We start from the raw sequence: 25,547 nt of genomic DNA, 5'->3' as shown, positions 1-25,547 counted from the left end.
CCGGGTTTCTTATTTAAGCGCGTTTTTCTATTGGTCGAATCGGGTAGCTGTGTTTGACGTAACCGCGCAGCCATTTCTGTGTGCGCCGTAGTGCACGTACAGCGTATCGACGGGCGCGAGCTGTCAAACGAAAACAATCTACTATTTGTGAAGATTTGTGACGCTTTATCAACTGAGAAAGCTTATTTAGTGAGAGAATTTATATTTAATTCATTTTGTGCTATATATTTATATTAATAACAATAATAACAGGCGGATAAGTAGCGAGTTGTATGCTTAGCATGCAAGTTGCTTTGTTTGTTTACTAGTTAGCTAGTTGCTATTTCTTTTAGCAGCTCGTTAGTTAAAATTAAATATGAAGAAAGATAACATAATTAATAATTGTCTTTTAATTAAGTTATAGAGTACGTATATGCATTTACAATGATTAATGTTTTTCTTATAGCTATGTTAGAACAGAGGCCTATCTCTTAATGGTTTATTATTAATAAGGCAATTTAATTGAAACAAATAAGGTAAGTTGTGTGTATGTATATTTTTTATTTATTTATTTACTATTATAAGCTTGCTATTTAAAAATTTCCTCTGTGTGTAGGTACAATTCTGCATCTTGTCCATCACTGCACTCCTGAACTACCATGGAGGGTATGTACCATTTAATTCACTGCCATAGAAATTCATAACAATGATTTATTATTACACAGTTTTCATTCTGTCTTGTTTAGGTTGCCATTTTTCCTGTTCGTTTTATAACTGTAAACGGACCTACAATCATCCAGATGCTCTGAACACCCACCTGAAGGATCATCATAAGATCCCCGCACAATCCCTGCCTGGTATGTAGGAAGTATTTCACACACTGAGTATTAAAGAAAAAACTACATTACCTACAATGCAGTTTGACTACCTGCTGATAGTGGTGCCAATGGAATTTAGCCTTTGTGTCATCCCTACCTGAAGGGAGTGATGCAGCTGCGCTTTAGTCCTTTAGTCTGTCCGGCTTTCTCATCTCATCATCTGTATGCTGAAAAAGTCAACTTAGAATTTCATTGTAACATCACCTAAAGATTAAATGCTGCCAGTAACTTACACCATTTTATATTCTCTTTCAGGTAAGTCCTTCCTGTGCTCGACGATAGGATGTGATGGATCATTCTCCAGCATGCAGCAGCTGATGGATCACATGAGGCATCACCACAAGCCAAATTATTTCTTCCTGTGTGTCTTTTAGTGCTGTAGAATTAAAATATATCATGATGTGTTTTGCTGTTTTAATACAGTAAGTCTAACCTTGCTGATGCATTGAAAATTTAACTCTAATCTACAGATGCGAGAGCTGCAGGGCCAAGCTCCGCTCCTACCGCACCCTCCTCAAACACCTCCAGACGTGCGCCAAGGTCGCCAAAAGCAAAGCGGCGAGAGTGGAGGGAGGTCCGGCACCCGATTCAGCTTTTCCCGGCGCTGATTTTGATCCTGCTGGTTCTTCAACTGGAGATGATTCTCAGCAGATGGATTCTGACCCCTCGCTTCCTCCTCAAGCTCTGTTCCACACGGCTTCATCGGACCAAGCGTCCTCGACTCCTCTGGTGGAATCTGCTGCTGCATTTGAGGCTGTAAGACCCCAGAATCAGCCGGATGCTCCCTACAGCCCGTTTCCACCCAGCCTGTCTCCTGCACCCGATCCCGAGCCACAGCGCTCGCCCAGACCCGGTCCGGTCGGCATAGTGACCTCCTTGCCACAAACTACGCCCGGGTCTAACGCTGTCTGGAGGAAGAACCAAGGTAAACACATCTACGGCTAGGAGTAAAGGGTTAAGACTACGCTGAGTTGTGTTATAACCTTGAAGACATTTCATCACTCGTCAGAGTCTGTTAGTGAGCGCCACTGAGGTGTATCCGTACTTCTCAGATGATACAATGCACATCACGATACCTTACCAACAAATTTAATGTATAAAAAAATGTATTTTATTATATTTAGCTCTAGATGCAGTGTGTTTGAGGGCTGGTCCAATAATATTGTTTAGCCTTTTAATATCAGGCCATTTCACAGAAAAATCCTAAAAATCGAATAAGCTTCTTTTATCTTCAACGTTTTATAGCACAAGTTAGATTCATGAATATGATGCTATTACATACTGTTGGGCACCAGAGGGCGCTCAAAACAAAGCTCAGCTTTATGCAAACGAGCATGTGTTGCTTTCAGCCAATCAGGCAAGGACGAATGCGTGTTAGTACATGGTATACAACGGAACGTGTGTCAAACGTGTGTAATCGTTGCGTTGGTGAAGTTTTCTTTGAGGAGGTGTTTATTTAGCATTCATGGAAGGAGTCTCCAGTGTCCGCAGTCAGCGGTAAAGCTGATATCGTTTGGAAAGCTGTGTTATTTAACTTCGAGAGAGAGAAAAAAGAAAGGCTGGGAGGGAATGACTATTTATTGCTAATATAACATAAGGACAGGAACTCACTTAAACTGCAATCGGTGTCAAATTGCTGTCACATAAAAGGAATAAAACATTTTGGGATGCGCCGTCATGGGGAAATAATCCATTTCTGAGTGATCATAGTAACTCCGCTTCATCACACCACCCAGTTGTTGATTATTTACTTTAACAGCACCACACACAGTGTTTTATTAAACATTAATAAAACATAAGAGCCAGTCAGGTCCCAATATGCTTCTGTGACTTTTTTTTTCTTTCTTCTTGATTGTGTAAAATCCAATTTTCTGATATTTAACTAAAACTGTCTTCAGGGTTATTATACACGACTCATTTACTTAAACCGTACGTTATCGCTCATCATCTACGGTTTCCTAGTTCCTGTTCATCTGTGTTTTTATTTTGTTTTGATCTTCACTACACATTGTCACCTCACACCTCTGCACTCTTTACGAGTCGTAAGGGTTAAACTTTGTCCTCGCTGTTGAGTGAACTGTGTTTTTGTCGTGTCACACTGTCGCCCCCAGCAGACTTGCCTGCGCCCATTTTGCACAGATGGAACTCTCCTCAGGCTTTGAGTAGAGAGGAAGTCCAGGTGAGGAACGGAGAAGCGCGTACACACACACACACACACACACACACACACACACACACAAGGATGGTAGATGGGAAAAGATCCAATCCGCTTTTGAAGATGTCATCACCGCTGCTGCTTCTGCGCTTCCCAGCAAATCACATGGCTGTGTGATTAATCTCATTATTACTAACAGATTATAACACATCAGAGTGATTATTACCCACAATTCTGTTCTCTCCTCCTGGTTGACCCCCTCCCCCTCCTCCCTCCCATGTCTAATCAGCAGCTTGAGTTCTGGGCTCAGTGGCCATGTGCTGAGACGCCGACAGTGCTTTCACATTCCTGCTGACGTTTGATCTTTTCAATCCGTCTTTTGGCTGCTTTCGTACTTTTTGGCCTTTTTTCCCCCTCTCCACCTCGCATCTCGCACAAAGCAGTCGCTTTTCCGAAAATCTCTGAGTGATGTCGACCTCCTCATCACCAGAGTTACACATTAATGTTAACATTACGTTAATGTTAATAATGAATCTAATCTAGAGAGAAAGGTCAACTGGTTAGACAGCCAGTGGGGTTTTTTTTTCGAGGGGGGAAAAAAAGCCAAGTGTGAAAGCAAACTTTAAGTGGTGAAAATTAAATGTACTAAATGTTCCTCATATCACAAATGTACTTGATCGACCCAAAATGTGTTTGGTGTCCAAAACTGGAGCTACAGGTTATATTTCATTTTGTACACACAAACTGGTAGCTATTGGATTCATTTACTTGTGAGATGTGATAGCTTTGTACCTCCAGTAAAAAAAAAAAAAAAAAAACGTTTTGGGCTGGTTGAATGCATTTGAGGTTAACAGTGAAATTGGGCACATTCTTGGGGGTGAACTTTAGCTGGGTTTATTTTGGTGTCGATACTGCAGGCACAGATCAAGTCTGGTCCATTAAGTCAGAATTGGTGATGGAAAAACTATATTTCATTTTAATCATCTGTGTTTAGGCTTCATCTGCGTCCTGGACACTACATCATTGTGAATCCAAAAGTCTGACCTCATCACCACCATTTATTGTTTTTTTTAGCTTTCAAACACACATTCAACATCGTTCTTTATTAATCTAAATGGTAAAAAAAAAGTGTAACCATTGGCTGATAGACTGTTTGGGTCGATATTTTTGAGACACTCAGACTTTTGAGTTCTATAAAGGGTTGCTTGTTTCTGTTGTCTCAGTCGTGTGTGTGTGTGTGTGTGTGTGTGTGTGTGTGTGTACACCGTTTCTCCCAGGTCAGTCCTTTAACAGCAGGATCCTATGGGAGCACACCAGGGGGCGCTACAGCTGCCTTCAGTGTGGTTATTCCACCCCCGAGCGCAAAGAGATGACGGCACACATCGAGGGCCAGCATAGGAGCCCGGGGGCCAAAACTAACGACGCGGGTATCACAGATGTTCTCATGTCTGTTAATTAGTGCTGGGCAATTTTCCTGCTCATTAAACTCTCAACAGTAACTATATTCTAAAGTGGGTTGGGTAAATATCATGACTTAAAATATAATAATAATAATAATAATAATAATAATAATAATAATAATTAATAATAATAATAATAATAATAATTAATAATAATAATAATAATAATAATAATAATTATTATTATTATTATTATTATTATTAATTATTATCATTATCATATGTCTACATTATAAGCTTCAACTTAAGACGCCTCACTTTTTTGTGAAAAGTGTAACAATTGAACAATGATTTAAGCCCCGCCCCTTTTGGTTCTCATGAGGCACCCTTTAAGCCCCGCCTCTTACAAAGTTACGTGAGTGAGATGTTCCAGTTAAAACCAACAAAACTGAGGATATAAATTAGGATTTGTAGTTTTTAGGATTTGCTCATTCAAATGATATATTCCCGAACAGCTTTGTTTTCCAGAACAAAGTTTTTTCTGAGATTTTCCTGCGGGTTTTTCCAAAATTTGTGATGCAATTTGCAGAGTTTTTTTATGTGGAAAACTACTTGAATTGGCAAAATTGCAATTGTACGAAATTGTTCTGCACGGTCTTCCTTCGCAGTGATGTTTGTCAGTAAATGAGACCTTTTAGCTGTACTCATGTTCGACGCACGTGAATCGAAGAGGGCTTTGGTTGAACGTGCATTGTGATGACGTCACGTGATGCATCTCGGTTCAAATCTGCAGGAAAATCTGCGAAGTTTAGAAAAATTGCAAGTGCCTGAAAATACTGCGGAGTTTCCTTGATTTTGTGTTCATTTCTGCAAAATCATGAACTCCTGGAGGGACTGTTAAAATGGTATAATCATCATCATAATAATAACAGCAGCAGCATCTTTATTTAAAAAAAAAAAAAAAAATTGTTAAAGAAGCAAAAGGTAAATAAATAAAATGGTTTTAAAAAATGATAATAGCAGTGGCAGAAAAGAAGTAACATAAAATAGAAAATATATGTAATAAAGTTAATGTAATTGAAATGTAAAGTAAGGTGGAAGAAAAAAATTCTGGTCTGTAGCTCTTTACACTGTTCTCTATAAGACAAAGATAACATTTTTATCTTCAGTTAAATGACTTTCAAAAATTAGGAGATCCAAACTAAATATTTGTGTTTGCTAAATAGCCAGAAGGTCTTATTTTTTACAGAAATATAATTCTATACGTCTGACTAACACTGAGTGTTATGTTTTGTGTGTATTTATGTATTTATATAGACGCAGCAGTCGGGTCACCTTCATCCCTGGTTAAAACCTCAACAAACTCTGAGAACATGAATTACACCCAGCTTTAGATTCACAGCAGATGATAAACTTCGGAATTGGGTGGTCGTTGTAGCTCGCATGAGGTGAACGGATTGGAAAATTACATGATGCATGACCTACGTTTATATTTTCAATTCAGCTCATAATGACTTTATAGCGAAATCCCTTCAACAGCTTGATGTTCCACTTATTTTCATTTTTCTTTTAGATTGTAATTATGCTGAAGTGGGATTTTTATTTTTTATTTTTTTTTGTTACTAACCTCTGTGAGTGCATACCACAGCAGTTTGTATTTGCTTCAGTGGTGACTTCTAACCGATTTGCTCTTGATTGTACATGGATGTAAGTGCATCATTGTTGTTCTTGCGATGTTTTGATATCAACGTAAACATTTTTTAAATGGACTGAAATTGCGTTCATTCCACGTATTTCCCCTGTTTCTCAGTGTTTGAGCAATTTTTTCAAAAGACTGACACGGGCTTGCTAATGTATGATTAAAAAATAATAATTATGAACTGTAGAAATAGACTTTCCACAAGTAAGAGATGAGAATAATGATTCAAACCTAGCCCTGAAAACATGAGTCTGCACTAGAGCTAACGGTTCGTTTCATGAACATGTTTCAACCACAGGCATTTTTGTAATTGGCATTTTATTGTGTCTATTAATTATAAACAAAACAAAAAAATACTTTTTAATAGCTAACAATTATACATTTTAGCTAGATGACTAGTTTTAGGGTTTGTACAGATGATTCTGTTGACGGTGAATACAGTCAGGACCATAAGTATGTGGACAGTGACCCAATTTTAGACCACCACGATGGATTTTAAATGGAGCAATCAAGATGTGATTGAAGTGTAGACTTTCAGCTTTAATTCAAGGGGTTTAACAAAAATATTGCATTAACCGTTTAGGAATTACAGCGTTTTTCTTCAGCGTCCTTCTATTTTCATAGGCTGAAAAGTAATTGGACAATTGACTGACAAGCGGTTTCATGGCCAGGTGTGGCTTGTTTCCTCGTTATTCCATGACAAATTAAGGGGATTAAAGATCTGGAGGTGATTCCAAGTGTTGTATTTGTATTTGGTAGCTGTTCATGGGAACTCTCAATATTGACTGCAAAGGATTTGCGTCCAAATATTAAAAACAATCCTTATATTTATATTTATAATTGTTAGTTTATCCAATTACTTTTGAGCCTGTGAAAATGGAGGAGTGCTTTTTTTTTTTTTTTTTTTTTTTTTTTTTTTTTTTAAATGCTATAATTCATAAACGGTTAATGCAATATTTTTGTTTTTTGTTAAACTTCTTGAACTAAAGATGAAAATCTACTCTTCAATTACATCCTGATTGCTTCGTTTTAAGTCCGTGGTGGTGTACAGCGGCAAAAATAGCAAAAACATTGTCTTACTGTCTACATACTTACGGATCTGACTTTAGATACAAAGAAGTCTTGCAACTAGGCTATTAAACATTTTTAAATTAGAATAACGTAAAGAATTTACAAGAAAGCAGGTGTATGTATTAAAGTAAATAACATTGAATGTTTTCCTGTAAATTCCTGTGATTTTTGTTATCGATTTCAACTTGTATACATATACCAAAGCTAACGGTAGGAAACAATACGAGAGAGAGATTTTTACAGATTCTCAGTATTGGGACTGAGTCAGCATTGCTGAAGGACATATTAACCACTAAGCCAACACGAGTGATCCCGTCAGCTATTTTTATCTTCTTCCCTTTTTTTTTTTTTTTTTTTGGTGGAAAAATGATCAGCCAAATGGTACATGTTGAAGGTCAAAAGGGTCACGAGCAAAACCCTTGATACATGTGGAACTGTAGTGAGGGCAGGTGGGAATCACCTGGACACCTTCTTGTGTGCACGTGCATGCGTTGCTGAGAACTTTCAACAAATTCACATAGTGGCATATTACACTACTGCATTTAGTTTTTTTTATTATTATTTAGTTCTGCTCTGAATAAGCTACAGTATTTCACATAATAGATGTTTACATATCGTCCACAAGACACAATAATAATTGAATTTACACAAATGAATCAGTGCAAAAGTTTACACACGCTTGATTCTTAATATCATGTGTCGTTACCTGGATGATCACCTGTTTTTATGTTTTGTGATAGTCGTTCAGTCGAGTCCCTTGTTTGTCCTGCCAGTTAAACTGCCCACTGTTCTTCAGAAAAATCCTCCAGGTCCTGCACATTCTTTACCTTTCCAGCATTCTTTACCTTTCACACTGAGGACGACTGAGGGACTCGTACACGACTATTACAAAAGGTACAAACATTCACTGATGTTCCAGAAGGCAACACGATACATTAAGAGCCATGGGGGGTGTAAACTTTTGAGCAGGATGATCGGTGTCACTTGTTTTTATTTTGTCTTCTGGGATACATGTAAACATCTTTATGTACCTTCTGAAGGCCGGTACTGAATGAAAAACAAGATCTTTAAACAAAATAATAACAATTTACACCGATCATCCTGTTAAGAAGTTTACACCCCGCCATATAAACCTGCGATTTGCTGTTCTAGAAAATTAATCAGCGCCTTCTGACCAATCAGAATCCAGCGTTGTATACCACGTTATTTAATTCGTCACTATGTCATGTATTCAGACTTAATATCTTCAGTGCTTTTCAGGAACTACAGAGTGACTGATGGAGAGTGTCAGTACAGTAATGTTATGATGTTGCTTTCATTTCGTACCAGTGAACTAATCAATTCACTAACTCTGCAAGTGAGATCACGTCCTATGCTAGAGGTTGGCTCAGGACTGTTTTTAATCCCACCCCTGCCTGTTCCTGAAGGAATTAGGACGCATCCTGCCTGCTTCCACAATTATTATTTGTGTGTCTGCCTTCCTGTGATATTTTCTAATTTACTTAGCTGGCTCTATTTACCAAAACATGAACAAATGTGTCATTTAAAGCTCAGTGACTCTGACAGGATAAAGCAGTTACTGAGAATGAATAAATGAATGTAGTAAATGAGAAGCGCAGATTACTTTATTTTAAGTTTTGGAAGTGTCTTTTTTTTTATTATTATTATTATTATTTATTTTTTTCCCCCTCCAGTTCAGTGAACTGCCAGTGAGGTGTGTTTAACTGTGGGAAATTGTGCAGATTGCAAAACCGGTGAAGGTCAAACATGTACCAAGTATATGAGGCAAGAGATATAGTACATATGCATTATAAATATAATTTCTAATGTATAATATTAAAAATAAATAATTAAAAGGAAATTATTTATGAATAATTATAAGAATAGGACCTACTCACTGTCATTGACATTTACAGAATCTCACAAAAGTGAGTACACCCCTCACATTTTTGTAAATATTTGATTATATCTTTTGATGTGACAACACTGAAGAAATGACACTTTGCTACAATGTAAGGTACTGAGTGTACAGCTTGTGTAACAGTGTAAATTTGCTGTCCCCTCAAAATAACTCAACACACAGCCATTAATGTCTAAACTGCTGGCAACAAAAGTGAGTACACCCCTAAGTGAAAATGTCCAAATTGGGCCTAAAGTGTCAATATTTTGTGTGGCCACCATTATTTTCCAGCACTTCCTTAACCCTCTTGGGCATGGAGTTCAACAGAGCTTCACAGGTTGCCACTGGAGTCCTCTTCCACTCCTCCATGACGACATCACAGAGCTGGTGGATGTTAGAGACCTTGTGCTCCTCCACCTTCCGTTTGAGGATGCCCCACAGATGCTCAATAGGGTTTAGGTCTGGAGACATGCTTGGCCAGTCCATCACCTTCACCCTCAGCTTCTTTAGCAAGGCAGTGGCTGTGTGTTGAGTTATTTTGAGGGGACAGCAAATTTACACTGTTACACAAGCTGTACACTCACTACTTTACATTGTAGCAAAGTGTCATTTCTTCAGTGTTGTCACATCAAAAGATATAATCAAATATTTACAAAAATGTGAGGGGTGTACTCACTTGTGTGAGATACTGTAATTAAGACGATCCGATCAGAACTTGCACTTGCTCAAATCTGCTTCGGTTTCGAGTCCATGTTCAACTCTGAGGTCAAAATAAATAGGAACCTTTTAATGCAAAACCTTTTCATTAAATTTGCCAAGAAGTAGTATCTGAACCATTTACTGGACATGAACCCACAGTATTCCTTGGATATGTTGATGACACCTTCACCACTGCCATTTGAGGAACAGTTGAGGAACTTCTGCGTTTTATTTTTTTCCACTTTTGAGCCAACCCTGGAATATACATGATGTATCGCTCACCCTGGCTCGAGCGTGCCATAATTAAACGTATGTTAGATGTCGGTATATTCCTGTCTGAAAACTACGATCTGTTGTAAATCCGTGGACTTCCATTCCTTCAACTCCTACAACTACAAAAATCCCATCCCTTAATCTCAGTTAATGTGACTTAAATGCATTTACAGTGAGAATGAAGGAAAAAAATGGGGTTTTATTATCATTCCTATATAGAGCTTGCATACGTTGGAACGAAATGTCATTTCTCCAGGACCCTAGTGCAACACATACCAATACGCAATAATGCTGCATAGAGTGCAAATGCACAACAGTGGATTCTCTAAGGATGTCGTGGAGTGTACTGTGCCTCATTTAAGCACTCTTAAGAGAACCTCAAAGGCAGAGAGAATCCCCTTGGTGCTCGCTTCATCATCCCATGAATAAAACATTGGCTGTGATTATGCTTAAAAATAAATAGAATAAACCTTCCAGGATGATCCTAAGACTGCTCTCGTTTTTAATGATCAGGCTAATAGAACCTGTGGCACTCTTGCATGCAACCTTCTTAGGTCTTCACCACTAAACTCCTCACTCCTTAACAGTGCAGGAGTTTTTGTTTTTTGGGGTTTTTTTTTTACTGTCTTTCTTGTAAGAGAGGTGATAAGCTATACATGGAAGAAACCAAGAGATCTGAAGTCGAGAACTTCGTTCATACCACCAACATGACGGATTTCTCCTTTCTGGTGGCGAGACACATCGACAGCCATTACAGATAACGTGAATGACACGGCTGGTGGCATCATCCACACTATCAGAACTTTGGAACATGAAGTTTTGACTATTGCATGATCAACATTTTCAACTGGTTTATGAAGTGCCTACAGATTCAGAGGTACTTCTGCTTGCACAGCTGACGAAGTTCCGAGACGTCCTGTTTCTCTGGAAACTTCATGTACTGCGCTTACCTTTTTACAAGTTTTCACAAATGTATTTTCTTGATTTTATTCAATACAATTTCATTTAAATTCCACTCAAAAACAGTAAGAAGAACAGATCGAACATTTCACAGTTGAAAAAATTGTAATGTTACATGTGTAACGTTGTTATAAATATGTAATATTTTAATATTTCGTACTTTAATTCGTGTCAGTTTTACACAGGGGAAAATAGACGTGTTTTAACCAGGTGAAGGTCAAAGGTCAGGCTGTTCTGTGTTGCACCAAGCGGCAGTGTTTGCACTCTGACAGATGACAGACTGACTCAACAAAATGGTTTCACACAGACTCAGCTTAAAAGAGCTTTTACTATACACACGACTGGTGTGTGTGTGTGTGTGTGTGTGTGTGTGTGTGTGTGCGCTGAATTTTACAGACAGTTTGAGCTCTTTTTATGATCGTTGAGGATGTTTTTGCTGTTGGATTTCATGATTTTTCATCAATGCAGTGATCAATTACGCTACAATACACATAGACATAGTTTTTTTTAATATTATATTATCAACTCTTGGGCGTGTGTTTCACGAGTTTGCGTGATGTTAGCATGCTTCATCAGTGTGGATGAGATGATAAAATCAGTTAACTGAATTACTTGAACTATATAAAAACACATTTACTGACTACAAAGATATCATGCCAGATCTCATCATAATTAAACTGATATAGCTTAACAACTGTATTGTGAAAATGGTTTCTAGTACTATGAGTAAATGTTTCTGCCCCACCCACCCCCCCCAAAAAATCACTCCACCCTTATTTATCAAAAGGAGGAGCGTCAGAAGGTTTGCTTTAACTATGACCTTTTCCTGAATCAGGAGAGCAACCCACCGGTCAGTCACCTACACCATGAGAAGCTCACGTTTAACAACAAGAAACTCACGTTCCCCAACAAACTCGTCAAAGCTGGAGGGGTGAGTTCAGTCGAGTCGCTCTGGTTCTATAATTTCTCCCAATCCTGTGATATTTCTTTCTCCGTTGCTTCGTTTCTCCTCTCAGGTCATGGTTGTACCTGAAGAAGCTGAAATGATGCCCAGAGCTGGTGCGGATTATTCCATGCTGTCTACAACAGCATTGTTTGCCTTCTCAGACCACAAAAACAGCAAATCACACCATGCTTTGAAGGTTAGTACATTTTGTTACAGATCAGCACTAGTTAAAAATGTTTTATAGTGTCCTATACCAGAGGTTCTCAAACATTTTGTAGCCAGGGTCTCGTCAGGGCATATTTATTCCAGGAACATTACTAAATATGTACAATTATATCGTACATTTCTTTGTTCTTCTATCCATAGAGCTTTCTGTTTGTGAATTGTCCATTGAGAGAACACATTAGATCCCAGTAGATGTTATTTATAGGCTATAGGAGTTAGTGAGATGTGGATTCAAATCATTTAAAGGTGAAACGTTGATGATGATGGGTTGTGATATCCAGCTCTGTAACTAAATTAAAAAGTCATGGACCTCCTGGCAATGCTTACATTTTATTGTTTACTTGTGGAATGTTTTATTTGATTGTTATTTTTGTTCTTTTTGAATCTATCATATCACATTAGCATATTTAAATGAAACTTCTGGCGCTCGACTAAAATTTGGTAATATACAATTATATCATTTAACGTTATTGGTTATGAGAATTTTATCATAATTATAACAACACCATCCAAGTATGAACACTATATGGCCAAACGTGTGTGGTGATGTGGTATGGGTGCCCATCACATCCATATGTGGTTCCTCCCCAAACTGTTACCACAAAGTATGAAGCGCACAATTGTATAGAACGTCTCTGCATGCCGTAGGATTACAATTTCCCTTCACTGGAACTAAGAAGCCCAACCCTATTCCAGCAAAACAGAGCTCCGTGAAGACATGGTGCGTTAAGGTTGGAGTGGAAGAACTCAAGTGGCCTGCACAGAGCCCTGACCTCAAAACAACTAGTCGAAATCTAGCAAGATGCCTTCCCAGAAGAGTGGAGGCTGTTACTGGAGCACATGGGGAACGACTCAATATTAATGCCCATGGTTTTGGAATAGGATTGTCAAGGCTCGGTTGTCCACATACTTTTGGTCATATAGTGTATGTACTGTACGTACAGTACATGTACGTTTCTTTATTTATTATTTGTATCGCACTTTTCATATATAAAATGCACTCTCTCGAAAAAAAAATGACAATAAAAGACTACATAAAAGACACCAATGAAAGACATAATAAGAAATAGGGTTGAAGTAGAGACAATATGAGCAGCAATAATAAACTATAAATCATTAAGAAACAATATGGGGGGGGGGGGGGGGCATGAATGAATGTTAAATTCTTTGTCTGATAGCAGTCACAGGACCTGAGTTTGAACCCTGCTCGGGCTGATTTCCTCTCGTCTGGGCCCAGGAAGAAGTCACACCGCCACCATCGTTCACCGAAAGCTTCTTAGTTTAATGATACAGAAAGCATAGTATATATTCCCACAGAAATATTGATAAAGAATGATAAATGTCGATTGGAACAGGTCACGTATAAAATCAAAACATCTATTACGTAGGTTTGAGTGATATAAGAACTACAAGTTGTCTAGTCTACCAGATAATAAGATGAGAAGAAGAAGAAGAGAGAAAGAAAGAGAGGTGGGGTGATTAGGAATGCTCAAAACAACACATACCAAAAAACACAAAACAATTTGGTTCCAGTACATCATGACACAAACTAGAGACCTTCAGAGCTCATGCCTGAAACTCATCAATAAAATAAAATAAAAATAGAACAAGAATACAATTAGTTAATGCTTTTTAAAATGATGTGCTGGAATTGTCTGATCTTGATTGGTAATCATTGCGTGGTATTTTTACGTGCAGTACACTGAGCAAACCTGCGGTACTGATCTTAGTGAACATTCAGGAATATACAGGGACAGAATCCATAACGAATGATGGTCCTAATCTATTCAAGTGCTTTAAAACTTGAAGATAAGTCCTAAACCAGGCTGGGTGCCAATGCAATGTAGGATTGGATTGGTGTACTCTTGAGCGTTGTCTCTTGTCTGTACTTGTTAGAACCTGAGCTGCAGCCTGTCCATTAGCTTCACTGGCAACCCAGTAAACAAATCGTTAAACATATCAGTCAGCACTAGTTCTGAGTAACAAAATCAGTACAGTGCAGTAGATTACGCTGATCTTTTCTGCACATTGTCTCTCACCTTTAGGAGCCAAATAAAGACAGAGCAGGAGTAGAGGGAAAAGGCCATGAACACTACAAACCAAATAGAGAGCACGGAGAACAAAAAGACTCTGAGAGCAAGACTACTTCCAGAGAGAGAGAGCGTGAAGGAGGGAAGTCCACATTGAAACCGTCATCTTCCTCGTCGTTGAGGAAAAGCACAGAGAACCGGGGGAAGGAGGAGGGAAAAAATATGGCGAAAATGGCCTTTAAAGAACTCAAAATCACCGCAAGAGAGTCCAAAGGTGGAGATGTAAGGCAGGTGGATTTACGAGCTGGGACCAAACGCCCTTCATCCGCTACAGAGTCATCGAATCCGACCGCCAAAAAACTGAAGAGGTTAGGCTGATCATAATCTTATAATCTATTAATAATCATATTTCCATGATCTTAAATCACAACCTATTCACAGTTATATATTGTTTGTTAATTAATTTATAATCTACTCATAGTCTCATGTTTGTCATCATCTTTCATTATAATCTCTCATTTTATATCCTGCTCAGGATTTTATTTATATATATCATAATCCTTTCCATAATCCTAAATTGTGACCTACTTATAATGATATAGAATCTGCTAATAATTGCCATATCTATTTGTAATTTCATATTTCTCATAATCTATTTAGAATTATACATTATAATCTACTTGAAATCTCATTTTTTATTTGTGTCATAATCTGCTCAGAGTACATCTGTTCTAATTTGTTCATAATCTTCTCATAATCAACTCCTAGTTTATAGCCATCATATTCTACTGGTTTAGTCAATCGTCCAACAGGAAAGATATTAAGATGATTATATTGCTACTACGTTATTAAAAATATTGCGATGGTGTGTATTTGCCCCTTAAGCTTCAACAGAACTAAAGAAGGAGGCTCTATCGCCGCCGCCTCCCGGATCTCCTCAATTACTGCTGCTCCTCCCTCCGCCTACCTGGAGAAGAAAAGGACGAGAGAAAAAAGCCACTGGGTAAAAATGAGACGTGAGCTTCCAATAGTGAATAGACGGATGGATTCAGATTCCACTTCGGAAGACGAGACTTTGTCTAGATCCGTGGTGAGGCAAGCTAATGACTCTTAGCAGTGTTCGCTAGCTGTTTAAAGGTTGGAATTGAAACTTGATTGTGTAACTAAATTATTTGTTATACCTTGATGGGAATTAAATTAGCTACACGACACTGTGATGATCGAGTAATTGTGTGTTTCTCTGAAGCATTCAGTGCGGTCCAATTCATCCAGTTCCTGCTCCTCTTCCAGCTCTGACTCTGAGTTTGGGCCCTTGCAGATGCAAAGCCAAGGTATGAGCTGAGGGAGACTAAATGCATTTCAAATAGATTTTTTTTTAAATTTCAGTTTCAAAAACCTAATTTAAATATTATTTCCATAACCTACTGAAAAGGAAATGGGTCAATCTGATTTTAAAGGTGGCCATCGATGCCCTGTCTTCAGAACCGTAGATAGGGCTTTATGAACATAGAACTTTGAGAACCTATGACTTTGGAAACATAGCACTTTAAAAAGAAAAGAAGGATCTATTATTTTGAGAACCTCTGACTTTAAGAAAAGAAGACTTTTAGAACCTAGGACTTTGAGAAGTGAGGTCTTTGAGCACACATGAGTTTGAGTAGAGATGACTTTGAGAACCTAGGACTGATAGTATCAGATGGTAAGGAACAAATGACCTTAGGAACAGGGGACTCAGAACATGTTATTTTTGGAACGTAGGACTCGGAAACATGTGACCGTGGGAAGACAGGGCTTAGATTTGGAGTTTGAGTTTCTTAATAAGCGGGATTTAAATGACATGGGCTTGGAAGAGACTATGCTAATTTGCTAGTAGATTAAAGCTAGCTTTTAATTGCATTGAGTCAGATTACTGAAAGTATGAGTATTGTACACAGGACCTTTACACTTCATGGTGGAACATCTGCTTTCAGAATGCTCTGATGATGACAGAAGCTCAGAGGTGGAGACGGCCATAAAGGCCACAATCCAGGACGCACGGTACATGCCACATTAACTCCTCAGCATTTAGTATCAATGCTGTTGCTTGCTATTGGTTTGATTTTTGTAAGATGAATTCTTCTAGCATTTGTTCTAAGCTTATTGTACATTGACTGAACAGAACCCTAACGTCCACTCACTGGTTTTCATCACAGTTTACAATATTCTTTTGAGCGACAAGCTGCCAAGAGTTTCCCTAACGCTGTATTATATTTGTGTAAAGAATACAATTTTTTTCCTTGTGTTCCCCTCCAGCTTGTTCATGGACAGTGACAGTGATGTTGAAGAGTCTCACCCGCACAGCCAGGAGGCGCCGTCACCCATACCCAAACTCAATACAAAGAATATTAAGGCAAAGTTATATATACAGGTCTTTCTGACAGAGATTGAGGCTACACTCCTTCACTGGGACTGACCGAGTTTTTGTGTTTGTTTGTAGATGTTGGAGAAGAAAAAGAAATCCTCAGATTCCTGCAAAAGGGAAAAGGTTCTCAAGAGGGACAAGGTAGGAAGAGTAAATAAACCGAACCATTAAATAAATGCAATAAATGAAAGGCATATTTCAGTGGCTGGAACCATGACTATTTGGTGTATCGTTGTGATTTTTGTCCTCTAAGGTTTACACAGAGGAGCTGGTGGACCTCCATCACAGACTAATGGCTCTGAGAGAAAGGAAGATCTTACAACAGGTCAGAAACCAGAATCAATCTCAAATTCTTTTTCCAGATGGGATTTTTTCTAAAATCTCAATATATTCTGTTCCACTGACCCAGGCCTTCTCTGTAAACTATTATAAAGGTCATTCCTAGCTGAGGAATTTTGACTCTGAGTCAATAATTCATTGACTTGATGACTAACAGATTCACTCACTTACTGACTCCCTCTCTGTCTGTCAGTGGGTCAGTCAGTCAATAAATAAGTCAGACACTCATTTATTTACTGACTGACTCACTAGCATAAATCACTCACAAGTGATTTAGTGACTAACCTACTCACTTGCTTACTGTTGGATTGTGATATAAATTCTGTTCTGTTCTTAATAAAGATGCAAGCAGGAGAAGAGGAATAGTTTTATTGAAGCTTCATGTACATACACAGGTGTTGTCCCATCAGTGTTCAGTCCTCAACTGCCCTCCCTACATACAAAAGCCTTTTCTTAAAACATCTTACCCAAGCTGCTAACCCAAGGTCTCCTAGGCCTTCGAAAGCACATTCCTGTTCACAACAGATGCTCTGTGAGGAAGTTTCCATTAACATATGAATCTTGAAGTGATTAGCATTCTCAAAAAAGTCTGAAAAGTACATACCATGCTATTAATATGAACAGTTAGAGCTAGAATCAAAAACCATAATTCTTCACTTACTAAGGGACTAACTGACTGATTAACCTAATAACATACTGAATCATGGACTGACTCACTGAGGAACAGATTCACTTGCTCATTGACTGACTGACTCACTGAGTGACGCACTAACTTACAGACTGACTCGCTTACTGAATCACTGTTGGGCTTACTCGTTCACAGACTGACTAACTCATTGATTCACCGATTGACTAGTTTACTGATTGACTGAGACACTCATTGAATCACTGACTCACTAACAAAGAGTTGCACTCGATCATTCACTGAGTAACTACCCATCTTACAGTGTTTCAAAAACTCTTACTGACTGATGTACTGATTAACTCACTGACTGATTCAATGACTCACTTTAGATTTCACTCACCGATCAGTAATTGACTCACTGATTCAATGAAATTCTATCTAACTGGCTCAGTGAGTCACTCCCTGACCAATTGACTGACTCACTGATTGACTCATTTATTCACAGACTTAACTAATTAGCAGACCAGTTGATAGACTGACTGACTTACTAACACACTTGTTAGCAAACACCAGTAATTTATAAGGCTTACTTTGTATTTAATTGAAATAAGCTGGACATCACCTCTAGACAAACTGAACAAAGTATATGAAATACAATCTTTTTTTTTTTTTTTTTTTTTAAACAATTGTGGCTTCTTCACCCAAAATAAACATAGGAGTTAACACTCATTTTGTTTGTGTTTTAGATCGTAAACCTTATTGAAAAGACCGGACACTTCAACGTCACCAAAACCACGTTTGACTTCGACCTTTTCTCCTTGGATGAATCCACTGTGCGTAAACTACAGAACTACGTGCAGGCCAAGAGGACATGAGAAAGGAGAATGCCTTGTCTGTTTTTTAGCTCAGTGAAAACACATGCATGCACACACAGCTTGATTACTGCACAGTGGTGGACATGATGATGAACATGGACAGGGTTTGAAGGCGATAGTATATTTTTGCACTACAGCTGAAAAATCTAAGCATTTGCATGGAACACAGATGGGAAATCATCCCAAAGCACAAACATTTTGGTTACTAATTAGTTACATTTAAACACCTATTTGTGCCCTGGATATAACATTGAATCATGTTTAATTTGCTGAACAAAGTTTTGTGGAGCTTTTTTGTGCATCCCACTACACTGTATTGTCTTCTTTTCATGCAAGTGGCTACTTGTACAGTTAACATTCCACATAAACAGATTTATAAAGTGGGTGAAGTTTATTTAACATTCATGGAAGGAGTTTCCAATGTGCCAAAAGTATGTGGACACCTGACCATCACACCCAAATGTAGTTCTTCCCCAAACCATTGCCACAAATTAGTAGGTCCACAATTGTATAAAATGTCTTTGTACCCTGTAACATTTCAATTTCCCTTGAGTGGAGGTGAGGAGCACAAATGTATTCCACCATAACAATGCCCCTGGGCACAAAGCTAGGCCCATGAAGACATGGTTTTACAAGACTCGCATGAATGACCTCGAGTGTCCTGCAAAGAGCCCTGACCTCAACCCCACCGCACACCTTTGGGACGAACTGGAATGACAACTACGCACCAGGACTTCTTGACCAATAGCAGGGTCTGACCTCAGTAAAGCTCCTGTGGCTTAATAGGCACAAATATGCACAGCCACATTACAAAATTTAGAGGGAAGCCTTGCCCGAAGAGATGTTGTTTATAGCAGGGAGGGAAACAACACTGGAATGAGATGTTCAACAAGCACATACGAGTACGATGATCAGGTGTCCACATACTTTTGGCCATATAGTGTATATAGTATATTTGTATACATAGAGTAGTCACTGTTTACATTAAGACATGATCCAGGTTCCCCTAACTAACATTTTATAAACTGTCTAGGTAAATATTGTAGTAAAAGCTGCACTAAGATCTACCAACACAAGCAATTTCACTGAACATTTCATTATGGGTCACTTAACCTTATAATTGAGTCATAATGAACTATCCTGAACCCAGCATACAGAGACTGAGTGAATGTGGTGTGGACTCTGTGGAGGAGCCTCATCGGGTCAGAGACGCTGTAGAAGGACAGAGTTCCTGCACTGTGATCCACATACACTCCTATTCTGAAGGATATTGGATCTTGGAGCTCAGTTTTGGTCTCGTTGTGCTGGAAAAAAAAAGAATGAAAAAAACACCCCAGACTCCAGGACTGATTGTTGAATCCAAATTCACACTCGTTAAACTGCCCTTTCCTGCTGATCTCTTTATACGAGACTGATATAGACACACCAACATCACTGGTCCACTCCACTTCCCAGTAACAACGTCCACTCACACTCTCCTTACTCAAGACCTGAGGCCTGGAGTCAAATCGCTCTGGATGATCAGGGTATCGCTGTCGTGTATTACTAAGTGTCACCGCTTTGTTCTCCTCAGACAGAATGAGTTGACGGTGTGCTGTGTTGGGATCCAGAGTCAGACAACAGAAATCTAAAACAATAAAATGTCCACAGGTTAGATATTTTATATTTTTATATATATATATATATATATATAATTAGTGTGTGTGCATGCTACACCTACACTGCAGAAAATCTTCTCTGCTCTTTGGTTCTGAGGGTGAAATCATCTGAACTGCTGCAGCTGTGGAGACACAGAGACAAGATGGAGACGGAGAAATGACGTGGAAACAGTTTAAAGCATGAAAATAAAAACTTGAGAATAAAAACTGACTTGCTGGTTTCAGACAGACACCTCTATCACTTTTTTTCAGTAAGGCATCTGTCTTGATTTTTAACTTAATGCATTCACAATTATTTTCTCCAAAAATATAAGATTAGATTGTGGATTTGTGATTAAGTTCCATTGACTTTGTTTGTCTGGTGAATTTATCTCAGTGTAATTTACAAGTCTAATGCTACTACTTTGTGATTTTATTCAGTCTTGTTCCTGCTTACTTCTTATTTCTGTTTTATGAATTTTATGGCTCTCTTTACTGTGATACAGAACAAATGTTTGCTTGTTTACCTTGTGGACGGATTTTGTTGAATTCCTCCTCACAAAGTTCCTCGACTTGTTTTTTCAGATCTGAGAGAGATTTCCTCACTCCATCAAATGAGAGATGTTGATTGACAGTGATGCTGGGTGAGTCATCAGATCCAGGAGAAACACAGAGAGACGGGAAACTCTACAGAGAGGAAACACATAATAGAGAAGGAGAAAAGTATAGGAGAGGAACGAATGAATCTCAGACTGAATCAGACCAAACACACACTTGTGATCTCAGACAGGAACATTGATCGTTGCTGTAATGAGCTTTTAGGAGGAAACTTTGTGAGGAACAGCGCCCACTGTAGATCAGACAGTGAGTGTTACCTGGAGGAAGTGGATGTGATCGTGTGTGTGTGAAAGCTGCTCCAGCTCAGTGACTCTCCTCTTAAGATCAGCAATCTCCTGCTCCAGTTGCTTCAGGAGTCGTTCAGCTCGACTCAGTTCAGCTTTCTCCTGAGCTCTGATCAGTTCCTTCACCTTCGTGCGCTTTTTCTCCATGGAGCTGATCAGCTCAGTAAAGGTCTTCTCACTCTCATCTACTGCTGACTGTGAACGCCTCTATTAGGACACACACACAAGATCGAAGTCTGTTTAAATAGAACACTTTATCTTACAGTTATCCTACATTGTCTACACACAAGTTTGTGTGTGTGTGTGCTTAGGAAAATCTCTCTGCTCTCGTCTCACCGTAATAGTGTCCACAGTCTGTCTCAGCTCCTGCACCATCTTCTGCTTCTCCTGGATCCTCTGCAGGGATTTCATCTGCTCCTCCTTTACCTCATTCTGAGATCAAATCAAATACATTTCATTATTTCTGCATCAAAAGCTCAGTGTGTCAATAATAACAGCAGCGTAAAAGAGTTAAAGGAAAACTCCACCCTGAAATAAACTGAAAATGGACTGTATATGTTGAACTATTTGCTATGTGTTGAGCAATTTTGGTGCTAGGTTGTTCACTGTTGATGTATTTTCCTGATTTCTGTGAGACATTGGCAGTTGTGTGCTGTGTTAACATCACCAGGGGACAGCGTTTTTGCTTGTGCAGTTACACTGGCGATGAATACGGGAAAACGTTTTTAAAGTGACATTAGCTTATTCAGTCAATGTTCGTTGCAAGCAATACATCGATACCATTTTTCAGACCACGTTAGAGTACAGTATTAATGCAGTCTGGTAAAAATACGACTCCAGCTTAGCCAAATATCTTTGTATGCAGTAGCATTACAATTTCCCTTCACTGCACCTGAGAGGCCCAAACCTGTTCCAGCATGATAATGCCACTGTGCACAAAGTGAAGTCCATGAAGACATTTGCTACAGTTGGTTTAGAAACACTCATGTGTCCTGCACAGACCTCTGAGCTCGACCCCATGGAACACCTTTTGGATGAACTGGAAAGCCGACTGCATCCAACATCAGCGCCTGATCCCACGAACGCTCTTGTAGCTGAATGAACACAAATCCCCACAACCGCACTCTAAAATCTAGTGGAAAGCCTTCCTAGAAGAGTGAATATATTGTTATAGCAGCAACGGGAAGGGGACCTACTCCATATAAACGCCATTTGGAATCAGATGCGAAACAATAACATATGGGTGTCAAGGTGTCCACATACTTTCAGCCATATGGTGTACATGCAGTTCACTTGCATTTCATGGTGTATGTTCATTAGCGCGCCAGCATACACCAGACTTACACCACATATCACCTGGTGTTGGGATGTTAGGGCATCCATCCATCTTCTATACCGCTTATCCTTTTCAGGGTCACAGGGAACCTGGAGCCTATCCCAGGGAGCATCGGGCACAAGGCGGGGTACACCCTGGATAGAGTGCCAATCCATCGCAGGGTACAATCACATACACATTCACACACCCGTTCATACACTACGGACACTTTGGACATGCTAATCATGGGCCACGGAGGAATCGAACCCCCGACCCTGGAGGTCTGAGGTGAACGTGCTAACCTGAAATACACAATGAACCGTTTTACCGTCTCACTTCCTGTCAGATAAAGTTCTCACTCTTTATCTTTAGACTATTCCAGCCAAATACTGTAACGTCCCAGGATATGTAATAATAGTGTATTCATATACTGCTCTCTCAATATCAGGCACTTTAAAATGACAAATAATATAAAACACATTAATATAATAATAAAAATAGTTCTGTCACGTGTTCAATTTAATAACCTGTAATAATAATAATAATATAATAATAATAGATAATAATAAAAGTTATTGTATGGGTGCCGGCCTAGTGAAGTTCACTCATTATGGTCATGAGGATTATTTATAAAACTTCCTTATCAGCAGACACTTTTATAAAATAAAATAATGAAAATGCTCTTCACAGTCTTTCCATGCATGCAACACAATGAAATGTTACTTTGTGTCATATAACTAAATAATCCTTATGGTTCTCACCTGTTTTTCAGTTCTTTCTGCTACAGCTGAAACTGTATCATGGCCTTGATGTTGATCCATCGTACACAAGTAACAGATGAAGCTTTGGTCAGTACGACAGTAGATCTCGAGCAGTTTGTCATGTCGAGAGCAGATCTTCTCCTGGAGCTCTGCACAGGCTTCAACTAACTTGTGCTTCTTAAAGGCAGGAGCCTGAAAGTGAGGTTTAAGATGATCTTCACAAAAGGAGGCCAGACACACCAGACAGGTTTTAACTGCTTTGTGTTTTCTCCCAATGCAGGAATCACACTCCACATCTCCAGGTCCAGCGTAACAGTGAGCAGAAGCTTGGAGTTCAGTCTCCTTCAGTTTCTCCACCACTTCAACCAGTATGTTGTTCCTGCCTAGAACAGGCCTTGGAGTGAAAGTCTCTCTACACTGGGGACAGCTGTAGATCCTCCTCAGATCTTCTTGATCCCAGAAGCGATTAATACACACCTTGCAGAAACTGTGTCCACAGGGAGTAGTCACCGGATGCTTCAGGAGATCCAGACACACTGGACAGATGAACTGAACCACCGACAACTGATCTACTGAAATACTGGCCATTTTCCTGCAAGAGAGACGGAGAGAGAGAAACAAACAAAGCACGTCTCCTACTTCTTTGATGTTTTTAACAGCTCGTGATGCTTTACCACCACCTAGTGGACTGGAGTATGGAGTGCAAACTTTAGTAAATCGCACTTTCTTTAATCCACTTATTTGTAAATTCCACATTATTTCAAAAACTAAAACACATTTTGTCAATGACACCCAGACTACAATTTTATGTTAATTTCCCCCTTTAGATTGTAATTGCTGAGTCCATCTGAGGTCAGTGATGCTAGCAGACCTTCCATGTGTGTTTTAGCATTGCAATGCAGTAGTAGTACATGTTCATGTGTTTCCCTATTGTTACAGTGTCAACAAATTCCTGAACTGTGCCCTTTTATTAGTTGCAGTGAATAAATGAACAGGGAGTGCCCTCTATTCCTCTATGCCATCTTATCTACAATTTAATTTCCTTTTAACGCTCACATGTTCTAGAATCCCAGAGGAAACTAGCTTGATGTTTGAGCCTATACAGATTTGGAAAGATCTTGTCTACTTTCAGACTCTCTTGACTGGATGCTCTCAATCTCACATATGGCTACTTGTACCAGACATATGTCTGGTACAAGACATATGTCTTGTATCAACTCAACCCACTGTAGAGATTATTATTATGAGTTCTGTTGTGAACAGTGGTATTTTATTAGGTAATAGCTTCTGGATGAATGCTTTAAATTCAGGTATGCTATATACAGCGGCTGCTGTAATTCCTTTAGTTGGCCATTTTGAACATGAGTGTAAATATTCAAGGAACTGAAATAGTATTGAGACTGCCTTTTCTCTTATGTAGTCTTTACTTGACAGCTTTTCATGCATTGTCAGGTCAAAAGGCAAAGGAAAACGCCAGGCTGAAATTAAATGTTTGTAATAAAAAATATTAAATAAAGTGTTCATAAAATGTGTCTGACTCAAACTAAATTGCAAAAAAAAAAAAAAAGTTCAAACCAACTTTATATTTAAAGTCAGTACAGTCAGTGTTGTGAAGCAGTGTCATGAGAGAATAAATTAACAAAATAAAACAAGCAGAGATGAGAGAAAGTGAAAAAGAGAAAGAGCTCGATGGCCAGTATTAGTGTTTTGAAAGAATTGAGACTCTCAGATCATGGATAATAATCTGATTCCTCCACCAGTCACATTTAAGAAAGATATAAAACAATGTCAAGGCATAAAACAGCGTTGTCAAGACTATTATCAAGTCAAATTATCAAGACTAAAACTGATTCGGTGAAAGCCAGAAGAACCCAGTCAGTAGCTGCACTGGTTTTGGCTTGCAAGATTTTATTGAGCTGGTTTTCTGTTTTGAGTATTTTTGGTAAAACACCAGCCATCCACCCTTCCTTAAAATGTCATTAAAGTACTTCAAACATTTCATCACAAATGAGCACAGCTGTAATTTCAGTACTGCCGGGGCCAAATAAGGATCCAATATTATGTTCCAGCCCCCTGTTACTAATAAGGACAGCCTTAAAACAGTGGGGTGTGGTAACACAAGTGAACATACTACTTTAGTTTTTAGGAGTGTTTCTACTTTACTATATGAGCTGTTTCACTTCACTTAAACTTTTACTATACTATTCTAAAAAGCAGTTGACTAGTTTTCCACCATCATTTTCCCTGACACCTTCATAACATACTTGATATTAGTCCCTTTTAATGGCACCAACCTTTCAGAGAGAGAGAAAAAAGAAACCCCATCCTTTATTTCCCACCTGTTCAATCATCAAATCTTCTGCTTTGAAACAGCTGATTCAATAAAGGAATTCAAAGAAGCTACTCATTCACAAAGGACACATCACTTCATTTGACCTCAGAGAAAACTCCAAGAGTGTAAGTGTGTGGAAAGAGAT

The 25,547-nt window shown here is 38.8% G+C and overlaps 3 protein-coding genes and 1 long non-coding RNA gene across 9 annotated transcripts; 3 read left to right on the top strand and 1 right to left on the bottom strand.

Moving 5' to 3' along the window:
- Nucleotides 1-56: 56 nt before the first annotated feature.
- Nucleotides 57-6,181, top strand: znf414 (zinc finger protein 414). Of its 6 annotated transcripts, XM_017491333.2 has the most exons (9): nt 57-189; nt 446-515; nt 596-645; nt 726-836; nt 1,113-1,218; nt 1,328-1,782; nt 2,969-3,036; nt 4,295-4,439; nt 5,730-6,181. In XM_017491333.2, the coding sequence occupies exons 3-9, from the start codon at nt 639-641 to the stop codon at nt 5,804-5,806; spliced, it is 969 nt and encodes a 322-aa protein (XP_017346822.1). In that variant the 5' UTR covers nt 57-189; nt 446-515; nt 596-638; the 3' UTR covers nt 5,807-6,181. The 6 variants fall into 6 exon arrangements, 4 of the variants coding, with proteins under 4 accessions (XP_017346822.1, XP_017346824.1, XP_017346821.1 ...); XR_001815256.2 differs by lacking the exon at nt 446-515 and having other exon boundaries at nt 2,972-3,036; nt 4,290-4,439; XR_001815255.2 differs by lacking the exon at nt 446-515 and having other exon boundaries at nt 4,290-4,439.
- On the top strand, nt 5,826-18,838 carry LOC108278144 (protein ENL). The gene is made up of 11 exons (XM_017491337.3): nt 5,826-5,860; nt 11,850-11,945; nt 12,031-12,156; nt 14,231-14,583; nt 15,101-15,305; nt 15,462-15,546; nt 16,150-16,252; nt 16,508-16,604; nt 16,692-16,757; nt 16,870-16,941; nt 18,327-18,838. The coding sequence occupies exons 3-11, from the start codon at nt 12,034-12,036 to the stop codon at nt 18,453-18,455; spliced, it is 1,233 nt and encodes a 410-aa protein (XP_017346826.3). The 5' UTR covers nt 5,826-5,860; nt 11,850-11,945; nt 12,031-12,033; the 3' UTR covers nt 18,456-18,838.
- Nucleotides 17,308-23,658, bottom strand: LOC108278118 (tripartite motif-containing protein 16-like protein). The gene is made up of 6 exons (XM_017491298.2): nt 23,071-23,658; nt 21,331-21,426; nt 20,968-21,201; nt 20,620-20,779; nt 20,176-20,235; nt 17,308-20,082 (listed from the first exon to the last, which is right to left on the bottom strand). The coding sequence occupies exons 1-6, from the start codon at nt 23,656-23,658 to the stop codon at nt 19,553-19,555; spliced, it is 1,668 nt and encodes a 555-aa protein (XP_017346787.2). The 3' UTR covers nt 17,308-19,552.
- LOC124629099 (uncharacterized) lies at nt 20,140-24,602 on the top strand. The gene is made up of 4 exons (XR_006983978.2): nt 20,140-20,364; nt 20,678-21,163; nt 21,306-23,268; nt 23,351-24,602. It is a non-coding gene; the product is annotated as an uncharacterized LOC124629099 (long non-coding RNA).
- The last annotated feature ends 945 nt before the right edge of the window (nt 24,603-25,547 follow it).

This window comes from Ictalurus punctatus, chromosome 17 (genome assembly GCF_001660625.3).
Source record: "Ictalurus punctatus breed USDA103 chromosome 17, Coco_2.0, whole genome shotgun sequence".
In the NCBI taxonomy this organism is placed as follows: Eukaryota; Metazoa; Chordata; class Actinopteri; order Siluriformes; family Ictaluridae; genus Ictalurus; species Ictalurus punctatus.
Note: the sequence above shows the minus strand (reverse complement) of the source record. Positions and strands in the feature narration are given on the sequence as shown.